The 18,940-nt window shown below is 44.2% G+C and overlaps 1 protein-coding gene across 2 annotated transcripts in view; it reads left to right on the forward strand.

Moving 5' to 3' along the window:
* HLF (HLF transcription factor, PAR bZIP family member) overlaps window positions 1-18,616 on the forward strand; it is a 49,768-nt gene extending 31,152 nt beyond the window's left edge. The window contains exons 3-4 of one of the 2 annotated variants that reach the window (XM_039885694.1): window positions 11,196-11,416; window positions 16,280-18,616. In XM_039885694.1, coding sequence (XP_039741628.1) covers window positions 11,196-11,416; window positions 16,280-16,495 — 437 coding nt within the window. In that variant the 3' untranslated portion in view covers window positions 16,496-18,616. Of the gene's footprint in view, window positions 1-11,195; window positions 11,417-16,276 lie in introns of both variants that reach the window. The other variant, XM_039885693.1, reaches the window with a different exon arrangement.
* The last annotated feature ends 324 nt before the right edge of the window (window positions 18,617-18,940 follow it).

Raw genomic sequence — 18,940 nt, forward strand, 5'->3', positions numbered from 1 at the left:
CCGGCTTAGAGATGACAGCGGGACTGGAGGCAGCAACGGCAGCAGCACACAGAGCTGGTTAGGACGCTCTGTGAACCTTGGTGTGAGAGAATGACAGAGCGCTGGCCAGGAGCCAAGGCAAGCCGGCTTTGGAGAAGCATGTTTACTTACGGGTGTGCAACTTGGAGACGAGCACAGGAAAGAATTTTTGTGGATCTCCTTGAGAAGCCGCAGGACCACAGACACACCTGAATCCTATTCATGTTCACCCGGAAGCCCAGGCTTTAAAACAATCCTGTTTTTCTTCCTATGTTTGTTTGGCTTGGTTCAGGGGGTTGGGGAGAGGAGGAAGGGTGGTGTGCAGGGAGAGTGTGGGCTGTTTGTTTGCAGTTGGTCCCTGGGTTCACAGTGGACGTCAGGAGCATGTCACTTATCTAGTCTCCTGCTTCACTCTCTCCTCTAAATCCAAACAAAAAATTTAACATCGCCCAAAGGAGAGTAGTCAGTTTAATAACTCGCCATGCCGCACTTTGAAAACTGCAGGTTTCAAATGACTAGGCCTACGCATTTTCACCAACTCAGACAATTAAAAGGACCCCAGGGGCCTACGCGGTGCTGATTCAAGTGGTGCACGTTGTCATTAAAAATGGAAAGAGCCTCTGGAAATAGATTCCAGGTATGGGTGAGCTTGTTTCTCTGCTTGATGAGAAGGTAGCCCCATCCTATGGGTACCCAGGTCAGTTGCTTAGTGGCTCGATTGCTCCACAGGTAAAATGTGCCCATTGGCCCTCTCTACTTCTCAGGGTTGTCAGAGGGTGGAGTGAGGCTGTAGATTTGCAGCACACAGCCGACATAGGTCCAGGTGCAGCGTGTAATGAAAGCAGGAGTCCCTCCATCTCTGTTGCTCTGTGGTGGTGACTGCATCACCAGCATGCCCACCGTAGGGGGCTCTGACGAGGGCCTGGGATGAACACACGTTGGACTTCAGTCTTTATTTTTTCTCCAAATGTCTCTTGCTGCTTGTCTTCCAGTTTGTGGAGCTGCATAAAGGCTTGAAATGGTCGTTCATTATTATACCCACCATCACCATGACAGCCTAGAGAGGGATTGGGCCTCTACTCTTTCAGAAAGATAGCCGAATCACAGAACAATTTGAAGACTTGGAGCCAGTCGGCAGTTCACTGGGACTTAACCTTCCATTTCCCAGGTCTTTGCCCCACCATGCATTCCCTACAGGTACAGAGGAGGCCTGCTCTTCTCCCACTATAGTCCCATGACTTTGGGATGGAGTGGGGGCAAGGGTGTGTGTGTGTGTGTGTGTGTGTGTGTGTGTGTGTGTGTGAAGGCTAGTGCCTCCTCTTTCCCATTCACGACCCTCCGTACCCAGCTCAGGGGGCCATCGTTGCAAGATCCGAAATATACCTCATGCAGGCCATAGTCTCAGACACTGTGAGTTCATTTCTGGCTAGTCTGTTACTTCTCTGCACCCTGAGGTACCGTGACAGCGATGGGGAGAGGCTCTCAGCACAGGAGAGAGGCGTATAGGGTGCTGTGTCTCAAGGGCTATGGTGACAAAGCCAGTGGGCCCACATGGGCACTGACCTCTAGCTGGAACTTCTGTTCTACCCCCATTTAACTGACTCTAACAGTCTGTGGTTCTGAGTTCCCCTGGTCTCACCTCTCAGTCAGTTCAAGGAGGTAGGTTTCTTGCTGACACCATTGGCAAGAAGCGTGATGATAAACACCCTTGGAACAAGAGGCCTTGTCAATCCAGCCCCAGCTCCTGCCAAGTTAGGAGCTGCCGCATCAAGTCCAAGCCGTTTTGGGTACCGAAGCACAATCCCAGAGCAAATGTTTGTCCTGGGCACGAGGTCGCAGGTGGTGATGTCCCACAGGTTTTGCTTGGGCTACAGGTAGAGGAAAGGGAGCTAGACGAGCATGGAGAAGGGAAGTACAGATCCCACACCCACTGGGGCTTCCTCCCACGTACCGCCCATCCCATGCAGCCCCATGAGTGAGCATTATTTCCCCACTCGACAGGTGAGGGAACAAGACTTGGAGTGGTGAAATGACGGGCCCTGGGCCACAGGGCTATTTAGGGGCAAAGCCACAGTAAGTCCAAGTCTGCCTACACTTTCTGATGAACCATGCAGAACAGGTCAAAGAGGAGGATGAAGGCCAGAGCAGAGCCTCAGAGCAGAGTTCCAACTGCCTTTCTTTACTGAGACCAGACCCAGCATTAATTGACATACTGATAATTTAAAGGTATAGATAGAAAACATGTCTGCACCATAAAATGTCCTGTGAAACCAACTTCATATCCACATGACAAAATATGTTAGATACCGTCTCTGCCAGGAATCTGTGCCCTTCTCCTAATGAGGCCTGGCCCGGTCTCAGGCTCTCCACAAGCTCTTTAAGGAGGCTAGTGAGTGAGCTGTCGTGTTGACAGGAGCCCCGACCCTGTGGTCAGTAGTTGCATTGTCAGATGCAGACATGCCCTTGGCACTGCCTACCATGCAGGAGGACTGAGGTAATGGAGGAGGTGGGGGAGGAAATAAGAAAAGAAAGGAAAAGGATATGGATTACTGGTTACCCATAACTTCCCAGGGGCTCTCGTCCATAATGGGAGGTTATTCCCACCTCCTTGAGGGACCATCTGCTGCTCAGGAACATGTTGACCTAGAGAGGAGGGACCTGTAGGGTCCTCCTTTTTCTTTCTCTCCTGCCCCTTTGAGGGGAAAATAAAGTGTAAAAAAAGCATAGACTGTGCATCAAGCGGACTGGAGATTAAACTCCACCCAGACTTCCTCCTAGCTTTCTAGCTGCGTGATTTTATGCTGGCGGCTTCACCTCTCTGACCCACACCATTTCCTCACCCATAAAATGGGCAGCACGGAGCCCATCGCTTCCCCTCGGAGTTTTGGCATGGTTAAGGACTTGGGTTTTAGAGTCAGGAGGACTGCAAGGTTAGTCTTTGTTTCAGCGACTAGAGCTGGGCAACCTTGGGTAAATTATTCATCATTTCTGATCTCGTCTTAAACTATTCGTATTCCTTTATTGCCACATCTGGAAAATGAGGATGCTAATAATTCCACCTTCATACAGCTATTGTAAGGATGAAATGAGGTACTATGTCTAAGGGGCTGGCACATAGCAAGGGCTTTTACCCAGTTACCCATCAATATGACTAATATTGATTACTCAGTTGGCTAGGGGGGGCCTGCTTGCCAGTCCACGGGATGTCATTTCATTCCCCCCTCTCAGTAAATGGGAACAGGCAGACCCCCCTCCCTAATGTTTACACACAATGATTTTTAGATGGCGTTATGCTTTGCCCATGTTTCTGTTGACAGCCTGTTAACTGGAGAGATGTGATGGAAAAGAGCTGCTTAGATCAAAGCGATCTTTGTACTAGGCCTTTCATTGTATTTGTTCTTCAATCACAGACGGCACTTACTGGGTACCTTATCTGAATTTGGCACAATGGATGAATGAGAGAGAGAGAGAGAGAGAGAGGAAAGGAGGGAGGGCGAGAAGGAGGGAAGGGGAGAGGGAGGGAGAGAGAGATTCATTATTGCCTTAAAGTCAGCATATCAGCTGTATAAGGCTCAGGACACTTGACAGATTCCCAGGATCATGATAGATTCCCAGCCGCTGGGGTCCAGAAGGACACCTCCTAATTTAATCTTTGGCTGAGCCTTTTCTTTCTCATCCTCTTTCTTTCTCTTTCTTCCTCCTCTTTTCTTTGTCCTTCTTCCCTTCCACATTTCCTTTCTTCTTTTCTCACTCCTCCCTTCATTTCCTCTTTCTTTCATTCTTGTAGTCTTTCTTTTGTTTTTTAATCCCTCTTCCTCTCGCTTCCTTTTCTTCCTTCTACCCATTTCCTCTCTCTCTGGTCTCCTCTTTCTCCTTGTCTTCTTCCTGTTCTTCCTTTCTAGGTCTTCTCTCAGCAGCATTTATCATGACCCCCAAGAGTATTATGTGCAAAGTGAGGCAAAATCCACTTTTTTAAAAATAATGATTTGTTTTCTTCTGATTTGGAAAGTAAAAATGTCTATAATATTCATTATAGACAATTTGTAAAATATAATAGATAGATAGATAGATAGATAGATAGATAGATAGATAGATAGATAGATAGATAGATAGTCCCTGTTGCCCAAAATAATCCTCATTAATATCCGGGAGTGTTTATTTCTGGTTACTCAGTAGTTTGCGCTGAGTGTCCCCTCCATTCAGGCTCCATCTAGAAGCTGGGGAAGCCACAGAAAACAAGACAAGGACCCCATTCCATGGAGCTTACATGTGAGTGAGGGGAGGTGGTCAACAAACGTCAGTCAAATAAAAAATAATTTTGAGTGAGATAAATATCATCATGAAATGGGGTGGTTTGATAGGCAGAGAGCTGGGGTAGAGGAAAGTCCGAGGATTAGAAGAGATGGCATTTGAGCTGGTGTCTAGATGATGCAAAAGGACCAGGCAGGCAGGGAGCAGGGGAAGAATGTCGTACGTAGAGAGACTGCAAAGTACAGAGGCCTGGGTGGGGTCGTGCTTGGATGTGTGAGGAACAGGAAGCACCTGTTGGATGAGAAGGAGCGTTGAAGGTTGTTACCATATGGGGCCATGGTAAACCTTTGGAGGGTTTTGACGTGGGGAAGTGGCCTGCATAGCCTTGCAGTTTTAGCACACCTTCCAGGGGTTGCATGAAGAGTGCATTGCCGGCACACGAATGAGGGAGAGCAGTTAGGAAGGCGTGTCAGTAGACGAGGGAGAGGCCGTGCTGGCTGGCTCGGACAGGGGCGTCGTCTGTTTATTTGACTTTTTAATAGTGTCTGTGATCATAGTATCTATATTTTGTATCTGTGTTTATATATAGGCCATTTATTACTTTCTAAGTACTTCCTGTGGTGCCAAGCACTTGATTTTTATATAAATTTTCTCATTCATTTTTCATTCAACCCTATGAGGCAGGCATAGTAACCCCTAATTGCAGATGAAGAAATCGAAACTCAGATAGATTGAAACAACAACAACAACAACAACAACAACAACAAAAGAAAAGAAAAGGAAAAAGTTACCAGTCGTCCCCGTCCTTTAAAACAGACCTTCTTAAGAAATGGCTTCTATTTCTTTCTGGTCCTTTACTCACAAACACCGAAGTTTATAAAATACAGATAGCAGAATCAGAATTTGAACCCAAGTCTGACTCACTGCACAGCTTAACCACTACCCTGCACATTTAAAACCCTTTTAATTATGTTAATGTTATTGTACGAGCCTCTTCTTATACACTATAGCTCAACTTGTTGATTAGTCATCTGTTGCCATGATAGTGTTTATCATACCATCACAAATACTCAGTAGCACACACGGATAAGGGTTTATTGTTTACTCATCTGAAATTGCTATAGGTCTTTCAGGTGGCTCTGCTGATCTTGGCTGGACTCGCACGTCTAGGGAGCATTAGATTTAAGCTGACCTAGACTGGCCTGCTCCATGTGTCCTTCACATCCCACCCCACAACAGGCTAGACTGAGCATGTTTACGGTGACAGCAGAAGTGCTAGAGAAGAAAAGCAGAAACATGCAAAGCCTCTTTAGGCCCAGCCTCAGAACTGACATTCATATCTCCCACATTCTGTTGGCCAACGTAAGTTACAAGGCCAGCTCAGATTCAAGGGGCGGAGAACTAGATTCACATGGAACAGGGAATATGTAGATGAGAGCTTTGGACATTAAGACATGGCTGCTTTTGCAGAGCGTTTGTCGGACAAAATAATGGGTGCCTGCCATCGGAACAGAGATTGGCTAATCGGCCTCAGAGTCCAGAAAGCCCATATCTTTGGGATGTACTTGTAAGATTTTTATTTAATCTCTGAATATCGTGTTAGCACTCTTTATTGGCTCTGTAATGTACCCACAGTCTTCTAAGTTAATTGGGTCCCTATAAGGTAAGGGATTCTTAGAAGCAGGGGTGTTTTGTAGTGAATAGGCTATGAGCCCAGATAGGGAGTTTTCTTCTGAAAGCAGTGGGTGCAGAATGAGTAAAAAAAGCTCAAATTATGACCATCTTGGGCTCAGAAGGTCATGACAAGCAGACAGACCACAAACTGGTTATGGGAGGAAAAGAAGATCTTAGACCAAGCTCTGAGACCAATTTTAAATCAGAAGGAATTTCACCCATCCGTTCTAATAGAGAAGACTTTGGCCAAAACCAAATCACTTTCTCTTTTCTCAGCCTTCCTTTATAGAGAATAATGCTCATCAGCTGGCTAATGGTATCTGTTCTGACATTGCTGCTGCAGACCTAATGCTTTGTTTATTTACTTGCCTGAATGAGGATCTCATCAGAAAGGCTGGAGGTGTTGCAATTAGCCTTGAGGGTTAAATAGTAAACACAACTATAACTTATTACTTTGATGCTGCCATAACTTAAATAAACATTGACTTGAGAGGAGATAAGGGCACAGGACACAGATTGCTGCTATTCCCCTTCTTTGATGACTTCTAGATAATCAGCTAACTGAACATGAGATGCTACATTTTTATTAAGTATGTAAGAATAAGAAACATCCTATCTTCAAGTAGTCAAGTTATGCCTAATCTGTGACAAAAGTGAAGGCCAACTTTGGGTTTGAAGGTAACTTCTAATCTCTTTCCAGATTTAAATCCTTTGTTCCACCCTTTCCTCCAGAAATCCTCCTTAGCCCTCCTGGAAGTGACTTTTCATCGAGATACTTTTAGAGGCCAATAGACTTCAGAGTCTACATCATGGGATTGATCTTGTCCACCCTGGATCTTTCAAGAAAGCCTTGGAGAAATACCAAGCTCAGACTTACCGAATACAGGAGAAAACCACACGATTACCTCAACAGTTCCTTAACAGGAATTTGAAGAAATTTAATGCATCATTTCTGGTTCAAAACAAAACAAAACAACAGCAGTAGGGCTGGGAGTGTTGAAACTGCCTTAGCTTGTCAAACTGTACCTACTGAGATTCTAGAACAAACCTTCATACTTAAAGGTATAAAGTGTTAAAAAGCTTTTTCTGTAAAATTCTGGGACAAGCAGGGATCTCTAGTCTCATCCCTTTTGCTCCTCGTTGTTTTGCAGAGCCTACCTAATGCACTGAGATTTTTTTTTAAGTAAGAATTATAAACATTGAAAGGAAGCAACAGCTGTCTCTAGTGGCAGAAGATAAGATTATTTACCTAGAAAACAAAGAGAAGTTAGAAATGTTAGACCCGTTAGAAGTAATAAGAGAGTAAAATGGCTGCATAAAAACTCAGCATGTTAAAACCAGTAGCTTCCTATAAGCCAGCAATAACCAATTAAGAAGTATAACGAATGGGAAATTTACACTAGGAACAACTATTATAAAACTTGTAAGGGATAAATTTAGCAAAAAACGTGAAAAGTTAAAATGAAGAAAACTGTACGACTTAACTGCTAGATATAAGAAAAAGATCAAAAAATAAAAATGGAGAGTATACTATGGGTATACTCAATATTTTTCATATAGTCAGTTGTCTCCAAATTAACTTATGACTTTCATGCAATCTTTATTCAAAATTCCCAATAATAACTTTAACTACAACTTAATAAATGTATTCTGAAATTCATCTACAAGAGAATAAGAATAAGAAAATTTTCTAAAAAGAACAATAAGGGGGGGGGCAGAATTTGCCTTATCAAATATCAGACCTTACAGATATGATTATATTCAGACATTTGGAAAGCCCTTTGCTTATACTGTATACAAAAATAAATTCTAAGTGACTCAAAATTCTAAAAATGTAAATCAATTACAGTTGTATTAAAGTATGGAGTAATATATATATATATATACACACACACACACATACATATATGTATATATACATGCATTGGTTTATATGTGTGTGTATGTAATATAATTTGGAGGTAGAGGAGGTATGAAAGTTAGAAGCCATAAGGAGAAGATTTCATCGCTACATTACAATGTAAGATTTCACCAATAGTGTGAAATTTTATAAGCAAAGTTAAAAAACAAAGAATCTGGGAGAAAATATTTTCTTTAGATAAAACAAACGAAAGGATTACATCTGTAGTCTACAAAGAATTCTTACAAATGAATAAAGAACAAAATCTGTATACAAGGGAGCAAAGACTATGAAGGGGTGGTAAACAGGAGAAGAATAAATACCCAATAAACATTCGAAATGTCCAGTCTCACTGGTAACAAGGGAAATGCCAATTAAAACAACAGTGATAGTTGTGTATGTCAGACTGACATTTAAAAATTAATATTTAATTGTGATAAAATGAGTTCTCATTAATGTTGGTGCAAGTGTAAATAGATATAACAGTTTAGCAGTAAATTTAGAAACATAAAATGTACATGCTTTTCGCATGAGCAGTTTCACTTCTAGGAATCTCTTCTACAAAAATACCCACATACCTAAAAATCTGTCAGAGAATAATTAGGTACATACTGCTCACTCTTTAAAAAGAACAAAGTGTTTTTATTTGTACTAACATGAGAAATTATATATGGACTATTGAAAAATTTATTCAAGATATATGGGTAGTTAAATCATTTATGTGTAAAAAAAAAAAAGATCTGAAAAGCTCACACTAGCAGTTGAGGGCAGTCACCTCTGGGAAGAGCAGCACGATGGACTGGGGGCAGGGGAGAGGGCCACTTCTTGATACATTTCTGCATTTGTTAAAATTTCGCAATGAACATCTTTGGTAACTTTTCAAAAGTATGTAATGATACATTCTTAAATTGAAAATTCTTATGCTAAATTTTGAAAATCCACAAACGGTAGGACAAAACAGTAAAGATCCTCCTTCTCTTTTCCCAGTGACACTTGACATTTTGAAGTAAAGAGGAAAAAAAAAAAAGAATCCAGCGGAGTTAATCAGTAGAAAATGTAGATCAACAAGGTGGCATGACAGTGGCTTTGCGGGGAAGGGAGACCTGGCTGTTTCTTGGGATTTTTGCCATTTGCAGGTTGACGCTGGAGAAACCGTTGACCTCGTCTGGGGTCCAGCTAGATTTTCTCCATTCTGCAGGTAGGGTGACCTACTTCCATGGGAAGAAGAGGCCAGAGAGAAAGCATGCCAAGGAAGGCTCTGCCTAAATGTGAAGTGTTACCCTTAGAACGTCCGTGAATGAATGTCAGAGCCCAGTGTCATAGATGGCCACCACGAAGTGAGAGTACTCCTTGTAGAAGCTGAATTCCCACAGTGTGGAGTGGGGTGGAGCTGAAATAGATAAAACATGGAAGACCATGACGTCTGGTAGAGGAGGGTGGCGAGCGCTTGCACGCGCATGCGTGTGTGTGTGTGTATGTGTGTGTGAAACTTAAAAACATTTGTAAATCAGTAAAGGAAAACATTTTAACGTAGCATGATGAACAGAAGACTGAAGTACTAAGGAGGAACTTGAAGTAACTTGGAGCAATTATATTTGGGGAATATTAATTAAAAGATACTTCCAAAGAGTAGCTGCATGTGCCTCTGTGTGTGTGTGTGTGTGTGTGTGTGTGGGTGTGTGTTGGGGTGGGAAAGTCGAGTAGAGAGAGGTGATGGGCATTGGGTAGCTAGCTTTGTTATTAAATTCAAACAGTTTCTAAAAAGAAAATAAAATCCCTGTTTGACTCAGATATGGTTCATTTTCTGAGGCAATGTCAAGAGGCACAGGATCAAATCCAGCTTGACACCATCCGATACAGAACTCAGCAGTCTCTAGAAGCTGGAGCTGAGCTGCAGCTTGGCTAATGAGAAATCTCTGTCCTCTGCCAATGCCTCGGGGGCCCATCTCTTCCTCTTTGGCAAGCAAGAGACAAAGAGAACTCAAAGCAGAGTGGGGACATAAAAGGTCACCCAAAACATTCATTTTGCAAGCTCCCCACCAGGCCCTGCCAGAAAATAGAAGAGCGTGGTTTCACAGTTTAGCTAGAATTTGAGCCATCGACTTCATGCTTCAACCTAGGATAGGTTTTAATGAACCCTACAGGATATACATATTGTCCAGCCATTGGCAGTGAGAAAGAGGAGATGGGCCACATGGAGCTGAGCCATGACGGCTCATTTATCCCCTGGGTGTGAAAGGGGTGACTGTAAAATTTAGATGAAACTAGAAGTCAAGATTCAGAGCTCCCTACCTAAACATCATGGTTTGTTATTAAGTTCGCTTTCACCAGGTAGACGTATTACAAAATGCAGTAAACCTGTTGTTCTATGGACGTTTGTGCATTTCAGTGGTTTAGCCTGTAGAACTCTCAAGTGGAAGTTAGATTGTCTCCATTATGTCCTTTCGAATTTGTTCAATATCTCTTTAAACCGACTCCCTTCCCCCTGTCCCCAATGCCAGTCTCCATGCGTCCGTGGGTTATCACAGCAGCCTGGGAGCTGACCGCCCTCATCCAGTCTTGTCCCCTTCAGTGTGTGAGACCCACACCACCTGGGTCTCCTTCCCCAGACTTCAGCTCTGCTTGTTGCTTCAGCGCTCAGAAACCTTCCCTGACGCCCAGGGTCTGTTATCATATCTCCACCGCCCACCTTCCCGACCACATCTCTTACACGTACACCCCTCTCCCCTCCATCTTGTGCTCTGATTCAGTGCTACAGCCGCCCAGACTACCTGCGGCTCCTCAAAAAATGCAGTCCTCTGTCTTGTATGTGTGCCTGGTAATTACCGTTTGTCTCAAGATACAACTACACCAAGTGTCATCTCTAGGAAATGTTCCCTAACCTCCTCTGCGTTATGTACTGTTCCCCCACACTCTAGAAGCTGGGTTTACTTCCATCCCAGCACCTTTACTATATCCTCACTGGCTAGTTGTTGGTCTGATTCCCTGACCAGCCTGGAAAACATCTTAAAGGTTAAAATCATGTATTTCTACCCATTGCACCTTGCAGAGTGCCTGGCACGTAGTTGGTGCTCCATGAATGTGTTGTAGAAAAGAATGAATGCAGGTAGTTTTTAGCTTAGTTCGTGAATACATGGGTGTGGGTCTTTGTCGTGTCTGATCAGACACCAGTAAAGTCATACTCAGTCTGCTGTGTTCTCAGGAACATGGTGAGGATGGATAAGATAAACAGTGCCAGGGTCAGATAGAAAATAACTTGAAGACTCTTGCCACTCATCCTGGAGCATCATCGAGTAGTGTCTACTGGGTCTCCCTAGGGTGTTCGTGAATTAAAACTCCTATGTTGTTCCAGGTCAGCTGTTGCCAGCAAACCGCAATACACCGAGTCCCATTGATCCTGACACCATCCAGGTCCCGGTGGGGTATGAGCCAGACCCGGCAGATCTTGCCCTCTCCAGCATCCCTGGTCAGGAAATGTTTGACCCTCGCAAACGCAAGTTCTCTGAGGAAGAACTGAAACCGCAACCCATGATTAAGAAAGCTCGCAAAGTCTTCATCCCTGATGATCTGAAGGTAAATTGGAACTGGTAATCAGGCTTTGGGAAGATAGAGAGTGGGAAGATCAAGAGGCAAATTAAAAGGGTGGCCCCAGGAAGATCACACAAACTAGTGAACGAAAGACTCCGTGATCCTTGATCCTGTTTCTTGGAGTGTGGCTCCAGGCAAGTTGCTTCTTCTAATGGGTGTCTTCTGAAACATGCCTTTCATGTCCTGATAATACACAGAAATAAGGAGAAGCAATAAAATGTTAGAGTGATTTGCAGCCCATGAAGGAGGCAAACACCCTACTATCTGCAAGGAAACCCAGGACGGTCTAATAAAATCAAACCAAAATCTTTCAGGGTTGGAAAGAGAAAGAAAATTACCTGGGAAGGGCATCTCGACCTCACAGCCTTCCAAGGGGTCCCTTTCTTTGGGGGATTTATTGATAGTCAATTGCTGCCTTTTCCCTGAAGGCCTCAGGGAATAACAGCTGGAGACAGGACCTCTCTCTACATTGTCACCCTTGGATGACCACAGTGGGATTTTGTTAAGGAAGCTGGTGGGTTCCCTGATACTATTTATGTGCAGTGTTCACTCTGTGTAGCTCAAGTAATGATCACTCGAATGTCTCAACAAAAGGTTAATTCCAGGTTGTTGTTTTTTTCTCTTGTGTTGAAGGGTTACTTTCTTTATAAAGGAACATAGATTTCCCTTAGGAAGTCAGGTATAACTTTAAACTATTTTGACACATTTATGAAACTTTGGAAAGGGAATTCTTTCCTAAATGATGTCCACTAATACCAGATGAGAACCACTTTTGTTTAGCGGTTGCTTAGAATGTTCTGTGTTTATGCTTCTTTCAGTCTTATGGACAATGGAGATTTGATTATATACATTCAAGGCACTGGAACCAGGCATGAGTAGCCCTTTTCTAATTCCTGAACCACATTTCTTAAACCTAAATATGGTTTAAATAGAAAGTCATTCCTAGGCCGAGAAAACGGATCTTTGAGACATTGTCCTGGAGCCGATTGAGACCAGTTGCCTCAGTTTTTCGCATCTAGAAAGAGCAAACGTACCTGGCAGATTTAAATCACTGCTGTCATCCACATACCTGTGATTATCTTGAGTGATGCAGAATTGTCAAATGTCAGGGCCGAAAGGGACCTCAGAGATTCATTAGACCAAGTTATCATTTTGCAGTGGAAGAAACGGAGAAGCAGAAAGGTGAAAGAAGGTGAACACTGCTAGGTACAGTAAGGCCTAGCCTAGTCCCCAAGTCTTATAGCTTCCAGCAAGGTCATTGCAGCATGTTGGCCCTTCCAAAGGGCTACAACAGGGGCTCACGGGTGACAAACCAGTAGCTGTCACCCTGAGAATCAAAAGAGGAAAGTGCAGAATAAACCACCAGAAAATCTAAACTAGTCAGGGTGTTGATATTTAGCCTAAGACTGGGCATGCAGGGGGCGCCATGAGATTGGGTCCTGGGCGATTAGGTATCAGCTTTCAGCGGGGCCGTTTTCCTGATCTTGTGTTCTTAGCCGTCCAGTTCTGTGTGGATTTGAGAACTCGCCTCTGTACTAAACTGAGGAGCACATACAGCATGGATTTCCTTTTGAATGGAGAATAGGTTGAAAGGGTGCTGATGAGTAATAGTTATAACTTCCAGCCAGACCTTCACAGGGTCTCCAAATTTATAAGTTCAAAGCGGAGAGCAAGCTTACTTAATAACTCAGGTAACCTTGGCAACAAAGAGGCCACCTGAAAAATGTCTGTGCTGGAATTATGCATGTTACTACTGTCGTGGCCAGGCCTGACCTTTTCACACGGCAGGTCGGGAGTAGGCAGGAACATTCTCCCGCCATTTGTCCTTGGATTTCTTCAGTTGTGGGTGAAGCCTCAGGCCACAGGCCATGAACTCATGTGAAGCAAGAGGCAGAGCTGTAACATATTTCTCCTTGCAGAAGGACTGAGCTGGGGCGGGTGGCAGAGGTGTTTGTGGGCCCCAGCATTGAATGGGCAAACCAACTGAGTGAAACGGCCCCCACTGATAAATGGGCTTCTCCACAGCTAACTGAACTTCCTCCCTTGAGCCAATCGTTTGAGTTAGCACGCATCCCCTGGGAAAATTAAGGAGTGGCATACTGGGATTCCTAGCTGAGAATCAGTTTAATTACTTTTCAACGTCCAATCAATCACTTGATAAATATTTTTTAAATGCTGCCGTGTTCCAAGCCCTGTATCAGGGGCTGGGGATCGCAAGGTGAGCCAGTACCGACACTGTTCCTACCTTCCAGGAGCTTCCAGTCTGGTGAGAAAAAGGGATATTGACCTGTCAGGAGAGGGCTGCTGTGGGGAGGAAGCATCAAACATGAGGCCCTCGGAAAGGTGATGGGACTGCACTGAGGGGACCCTTGCTGGGCGGGGGGGTAACTGGGCAGCCAGATGGCATCTGCACCTGCGAGTCAGAGAAGGGGGCAGGGATGTAGTGCCAAATTTGTCAGCCCCACTCAGTATCCTGCTTTCCCCTCCCCCTAGCCATTCTGTGACAACAAAGGGCATCAAGCCAGTTTTTCTCGGCCAGGACGGTCCTCCTTCCATCATTCCTGCCTTCTGTGTCTTCTGCTCCATTCCTGTTCCCAGCTCCTCCCCGATCCCCACCTAAGGTGGCCCCCATCCCACACCTTTCCTAACTAACCTGCATGTGTGGACAGGTCAGGCTAGGAAACGAAAACACCTGAGAAGTGAGAAAAGCTGAGAGACAGAAAAGTGGTTGTTACCCTGAGGTCACCAGCTGGTGACTGACTTCCTGGTCCTTAAGACCTGGTCGCCAACCACCAAGGCCATGGCCTGTGGCGGTCTGTCCCCATCCGTCTCCCTGCCACGCACACAGCTTCTACAGTTTCCCAGGGACTTGTTCTCTTGTACCCCTTCACCTCTCCAGCTCCCGTCCCCCTCAGCGCAGGTTCTGATACACCCTAAGTCAGCCCCTCTTCCGCGTGATCTTGGAAACCACACTGCCAGGAACGTTGACAAGCACGTAGATGTACTGGCACTACCAAGGAGGCGGGATTGGAGCTACATCAAAGTAACACAACTTCCATCAGAACCGAGGCCTCCTTCACTGTTGTTAATAACCCTTGGGGCCCATACACCCCTGTGAAATCTTTCATTCCCCTGGCGTCTCCCGGCTGCTCTCGTCCAGCTACCTAGCCTCTCTCCCCTTCCCGTAGCTCCCTTTCGGAAGCACAAACAACAAACCCCACCAACCGCCATTGCACACCTGCCCCAGGCTTGCTCTAAGAAGAATTCCAGTACCCGCTATTATAAAGATCATTTTTTTTCACTTTGTTATATATTATTGTGAAACGTACAGAAAGCTGAAAGCGCTTTATAAATAACAGTCCCAGCTCGTGAGCAGCAGACACGCTTCCCGTCTCACGCTTTCTGTCTTTGTGCAGGGCACCTGTCTGCCGAAGGTTATGGGCAGATATGGGGGTGGACCACTGACCTTGGACCTGGCTTGCAGCCTTGACCCCAACCCGTATGACCTCCTCCAGTGCTAACTGCCCCCTTGGAATCCTGGGGGAGGACTGAACTGGCCTCACCCACTTATTCTGGGCGGCATGTCACCGCAGGTATTTGGCTTGCTAGGATTAAGGGATTTGCTGTTGCAAGTTGTTAAATAAAAAAACAGGAGGGGCGACAACATGCACCAGGTGGCACCATAAATCAATTAGGAGGGTGTAGAAGAAGGTTTGCATTTCTTAGTCTTCCTTGGAAGGTTCTCCCTTCTTTTGTCAGGGGGAGCAGCAGTGGGGGGAAAGGATTGCTTTCTTGTTGACTATAGTTAAACAAACATTACTCAGGCTAATTAAGGCCTAGAGAACAGTTAAACAGGAAATTACAGTAGGTGGTTTAAATGCTACCATCAATATGAGTGTATTGATCAGTGGCAGGTAGAAGTCTATTTTTTACTTTCTGTTTTGAATTACCAAAGTGTACATGCCCATTACGTAACATTCTAATAGTTAAGGATATAAAATAAAGGGTGAAAGGTCCTACCTCTCTCCTTGGCCACCCTCCTCTAATTCCCCTTCTGAAGGCACCACTCATACTTAGCTTGGCATAAATTCTCCTGGGCTTCTTTCTACGAATACATGATATTATGATTTTTTTAACCAAAGGGGGGCGAGGCCATACATATTTATCTGCAGATCACCACTGTTTCTGCCCACGTAGCGGTATATCATGGATATCTTTCTGGTTCGGCTGGGTCATTAACAGCTGCAGAGTATTCTCCATCATAATGCAGTTTCAATCTCCTATTGATAATTATTGTTTCCCCTTTTTTTCAATGCCCGTGTCTGTGGGCACAAACATGAAGATGCCTATAGGATGAGATCCTAGAAGTGGACTTGCTAGATCAATGGTATGTGCATTTCAATAGTCGATAGATATTACCAGGTTTCCTTCTAACAATATGGTATTAACTTACACCAAAAAGCACATGAGTGCCCATGGAAGAGAAGGGTTCATAAAATAAAATTTTTCAACAAAAAGAGTAGAGAAATTCGGAATGTGATTTAGGGCGTGCGGTGAGCTGCTTGCTTTCACTCTGCCTCCGATGGATCTCTCCTCGTGGGACACATACCCTGCTGGGCAAAGAGCGTAGGAGCGTGTGTGGCAGGTTGGTCCCTGCCCCAAGAAGGAAGCCATGGTCCACGGACCCTCCTCGCAGCCCCGCAGACTGTCAAGGGAGGAGGCGCACGTTAAGCCACCCGGGGCTGGTGCCTCGGCACAACCCGGAGGCCTGCCGGTGCCCCTGGCTGACACTGCGCTCTGCTGAAATCTAATATCTTGTTTCTTTTTCCTTCTGTAACTAATGAGCAGGATGACAAGTACTGGGCAAGGCGCAGAAAGAACAACATGGCAGCGAAGCGCTCGCGCGACGCCCGGCGCCTGAAGGAGAACCAGATCGCCATCCGGGCTTCGTTCCTGGAGAAGGAGAACTCGGCCCTCCGCCAGGAGGTGGCCGACCTGCGGAAGGAGCTGGGCAAGTGCAAGAACATACTCGCCAAGTACGAGGCCAGGCACGGGCCCCTGTAGGACGATGGCATTTGGGGGGAGGGGCTGGCCTTTGACTAGATGGACACTTTGTTTCCTGTCTGATCGCACCACACCCGAACCAACCTTCCTGACATCAGCACTTTACCAGAGGCACCGGCACAACCGCCCCGCGTGTCGGTGTGTATGTGCGCGCACGCCTGCGCTTGTGCTCCCGTGTGCGGTCAGCGGTGTGCGCGCGCGCGCGCGCGCGTCCCTTTCTTTGCACTTGCTATTTTCAGATATCCCTCTCACCCTCTTTTAGTTCCGAAAAAGAAAGGTGCCATGTTTTTACTGGACTGTGGAGCCCTCTCGTGGGTTTTCCTGACCCTCCCTTCTCCCCTGCTCCTGCCGTTTCGGTGTTGCTGCGTGTTCACTCTTACCCACTCTTCCAGGACCCTCTGCTTGGAGTCACTGACAAGGGCCCTGGTAAAACGGTAGATCTCAGTTTTCAAGACGACAAGCTTTTGTTTCTGTTTAATCTGTAAGTAACCGTGCTAATAAGGTGCACAAAATTACCTAGCACTACACCGCAGCTCTATCCAGTTATAGGTTGCTTTCCTCATACTTTCAGTTTGGGTGATGATCGTCTTCAAATTTAAAGTGCTGTTTAGATTTATTAGATCCCGTATTTACTTACTGCTATCGACTAAGTTTCCTTTTAATTCTACCAACCCCAGATAAGTAAGAGTACTATTATAGAACACAGAGTGTGTTTTTGCACTGTCTGTACCTAAAGCAATAATCCTATTGTACGCTAGAGCATGCTGCTTGAGTATTACTAGTGGACGTAGGATATTTACCCTACCTAAGAATTTCATCCTTTAAAAAAAAAAAAACAAAAATTACAGTAATGCATTCGAGCATGCCAGAACATCCCCAGGACAGGGAAGCGGAGGGAAATGCCAGGTCTAAGAAGGAGGGGTTAATTTATCAGTATACAGCCAAAAAAAAGGCGTCTTGGAATAGCTTTTGACATTGATACATTTGGTTTGTTCTCTCCCCTCTCCTATAACCCACTCCCAATTTTTCTAGTTAACTTTTTCCATATCCCTCTTGATATTCAAAGCAATTCAATTACTTAAGATTCAGTTTGCCCCATTTTTTGTAATATATATATTTTTGTGAATTATACCTTGCTGTTTTTAAAAATCAGTTGATTAAGTTAATGAGTTGATGTTTTGTGAGACCTTTTTTCCTAGTGGTGTCATTTTTGAATGCTTCATAAATTAATAATTCTGGAGCTCGTGTTTCTTATTCTCTGTTTGCTTTTGAACGGATGTGCTTTTATAAAGTGGACTTCTGAAAATGAATGTAAAAGACACTGGTGTATCTCAGAAGGGGGATGGCATTGTCACAGACTGCGGTTAATCCAATCAATTTAAATGTTTACTATTGACCAAAAGGAGAGATTATTAAATTGTTTAATGTTTATACAGAGTAATTATAGGAAGTTCTTTTTTGTACAGTATTTTTCAGATATAAATACTGACAATGTATTTTGGAAGACATATATTATATATAGCAAAGAGAAAAGGAAAACTATTCCATGTTTTAAAATTATATAGCAAAGATATATATATTCATCAATGTTGTACAGAGAAGAAGTGCTTGGGGCGTTTGAAGTCTTTAATATTTGAAGCCTATCACTGATACATCAGCATGTTTTCTGCTTTAAAAGTTTTATGACAGTTTCGAGGCTTGCTGTGATGAATCCCGCTCTAAAATAAATAAGAAGCTTTCTTGTTTCTTATTAGGTCTCAGAAAGAAGTCAGTTAACGTCACCCAAAAGCACAAAATGGATGTTAGTCAAATATTTATTGGATGATACAGTGTTTTTCAGGAAAAGCATCTGCCACAAAAATGTTCACTTCAAAATTATGAGTTCCTGGAATGGAATATCATTGCAAACACCCCAAACAATTCTGTTCTTCTCCGTGGGCACGTGCATCTTAGGCAGTATACAGTCAATATCGGTGCTATGTGTATGGTTTATAATTTGATGGATGTTTTGACTTTAAAGATTGTTCTCCTGTTTCACTAAGTTGTGTGATGTCAAAAGATTCTGCTGTTATCACAAAGAAACATTTTGTGCCAGATTAAAATACCTTTTCATCAATGGGATTTTCTAGTTTCCTGCCTCCAGAGTTATCTAATTCTTTAGTAACCTGGTGGTCTCTTTGTCAAACCATCAGCAGTTCTCTCATAGTGTTATAGTCTTGGGAAAGCTGACTAGTAGGCTGTTCCTACTAGGTATCCATTTTGTCCCAAGCTACAGATTACAGTGGGAGATGGAAGAGTATCGAAATTGAAATACATTGTTAAGGTAAACAACTAATAAACAGAACCTTTGACAATCTCAAGCAGAACTGAATTCAGTAAGAGACACTAGTGGACACAGAATTGGTCTTTTTATCAGTAAAGAGGCTAATTGCAGCAGAATCGTTA

This window comes from Pteropus medius, unplaced genomic scaffold, assembly GCF_902729225.1.
Source record: "Pteropus medius unplaced genomic scaffold, Ma_sr-lr_union100, whole genome shotgun sequence".
NCBI classification, from domain to species: domain Eukaryota; kingdom Metazoa; phylum Chordata; class Mammalia; order Chiroptera; family Pteropodidae; genus Pteropus; species Pteropus medius.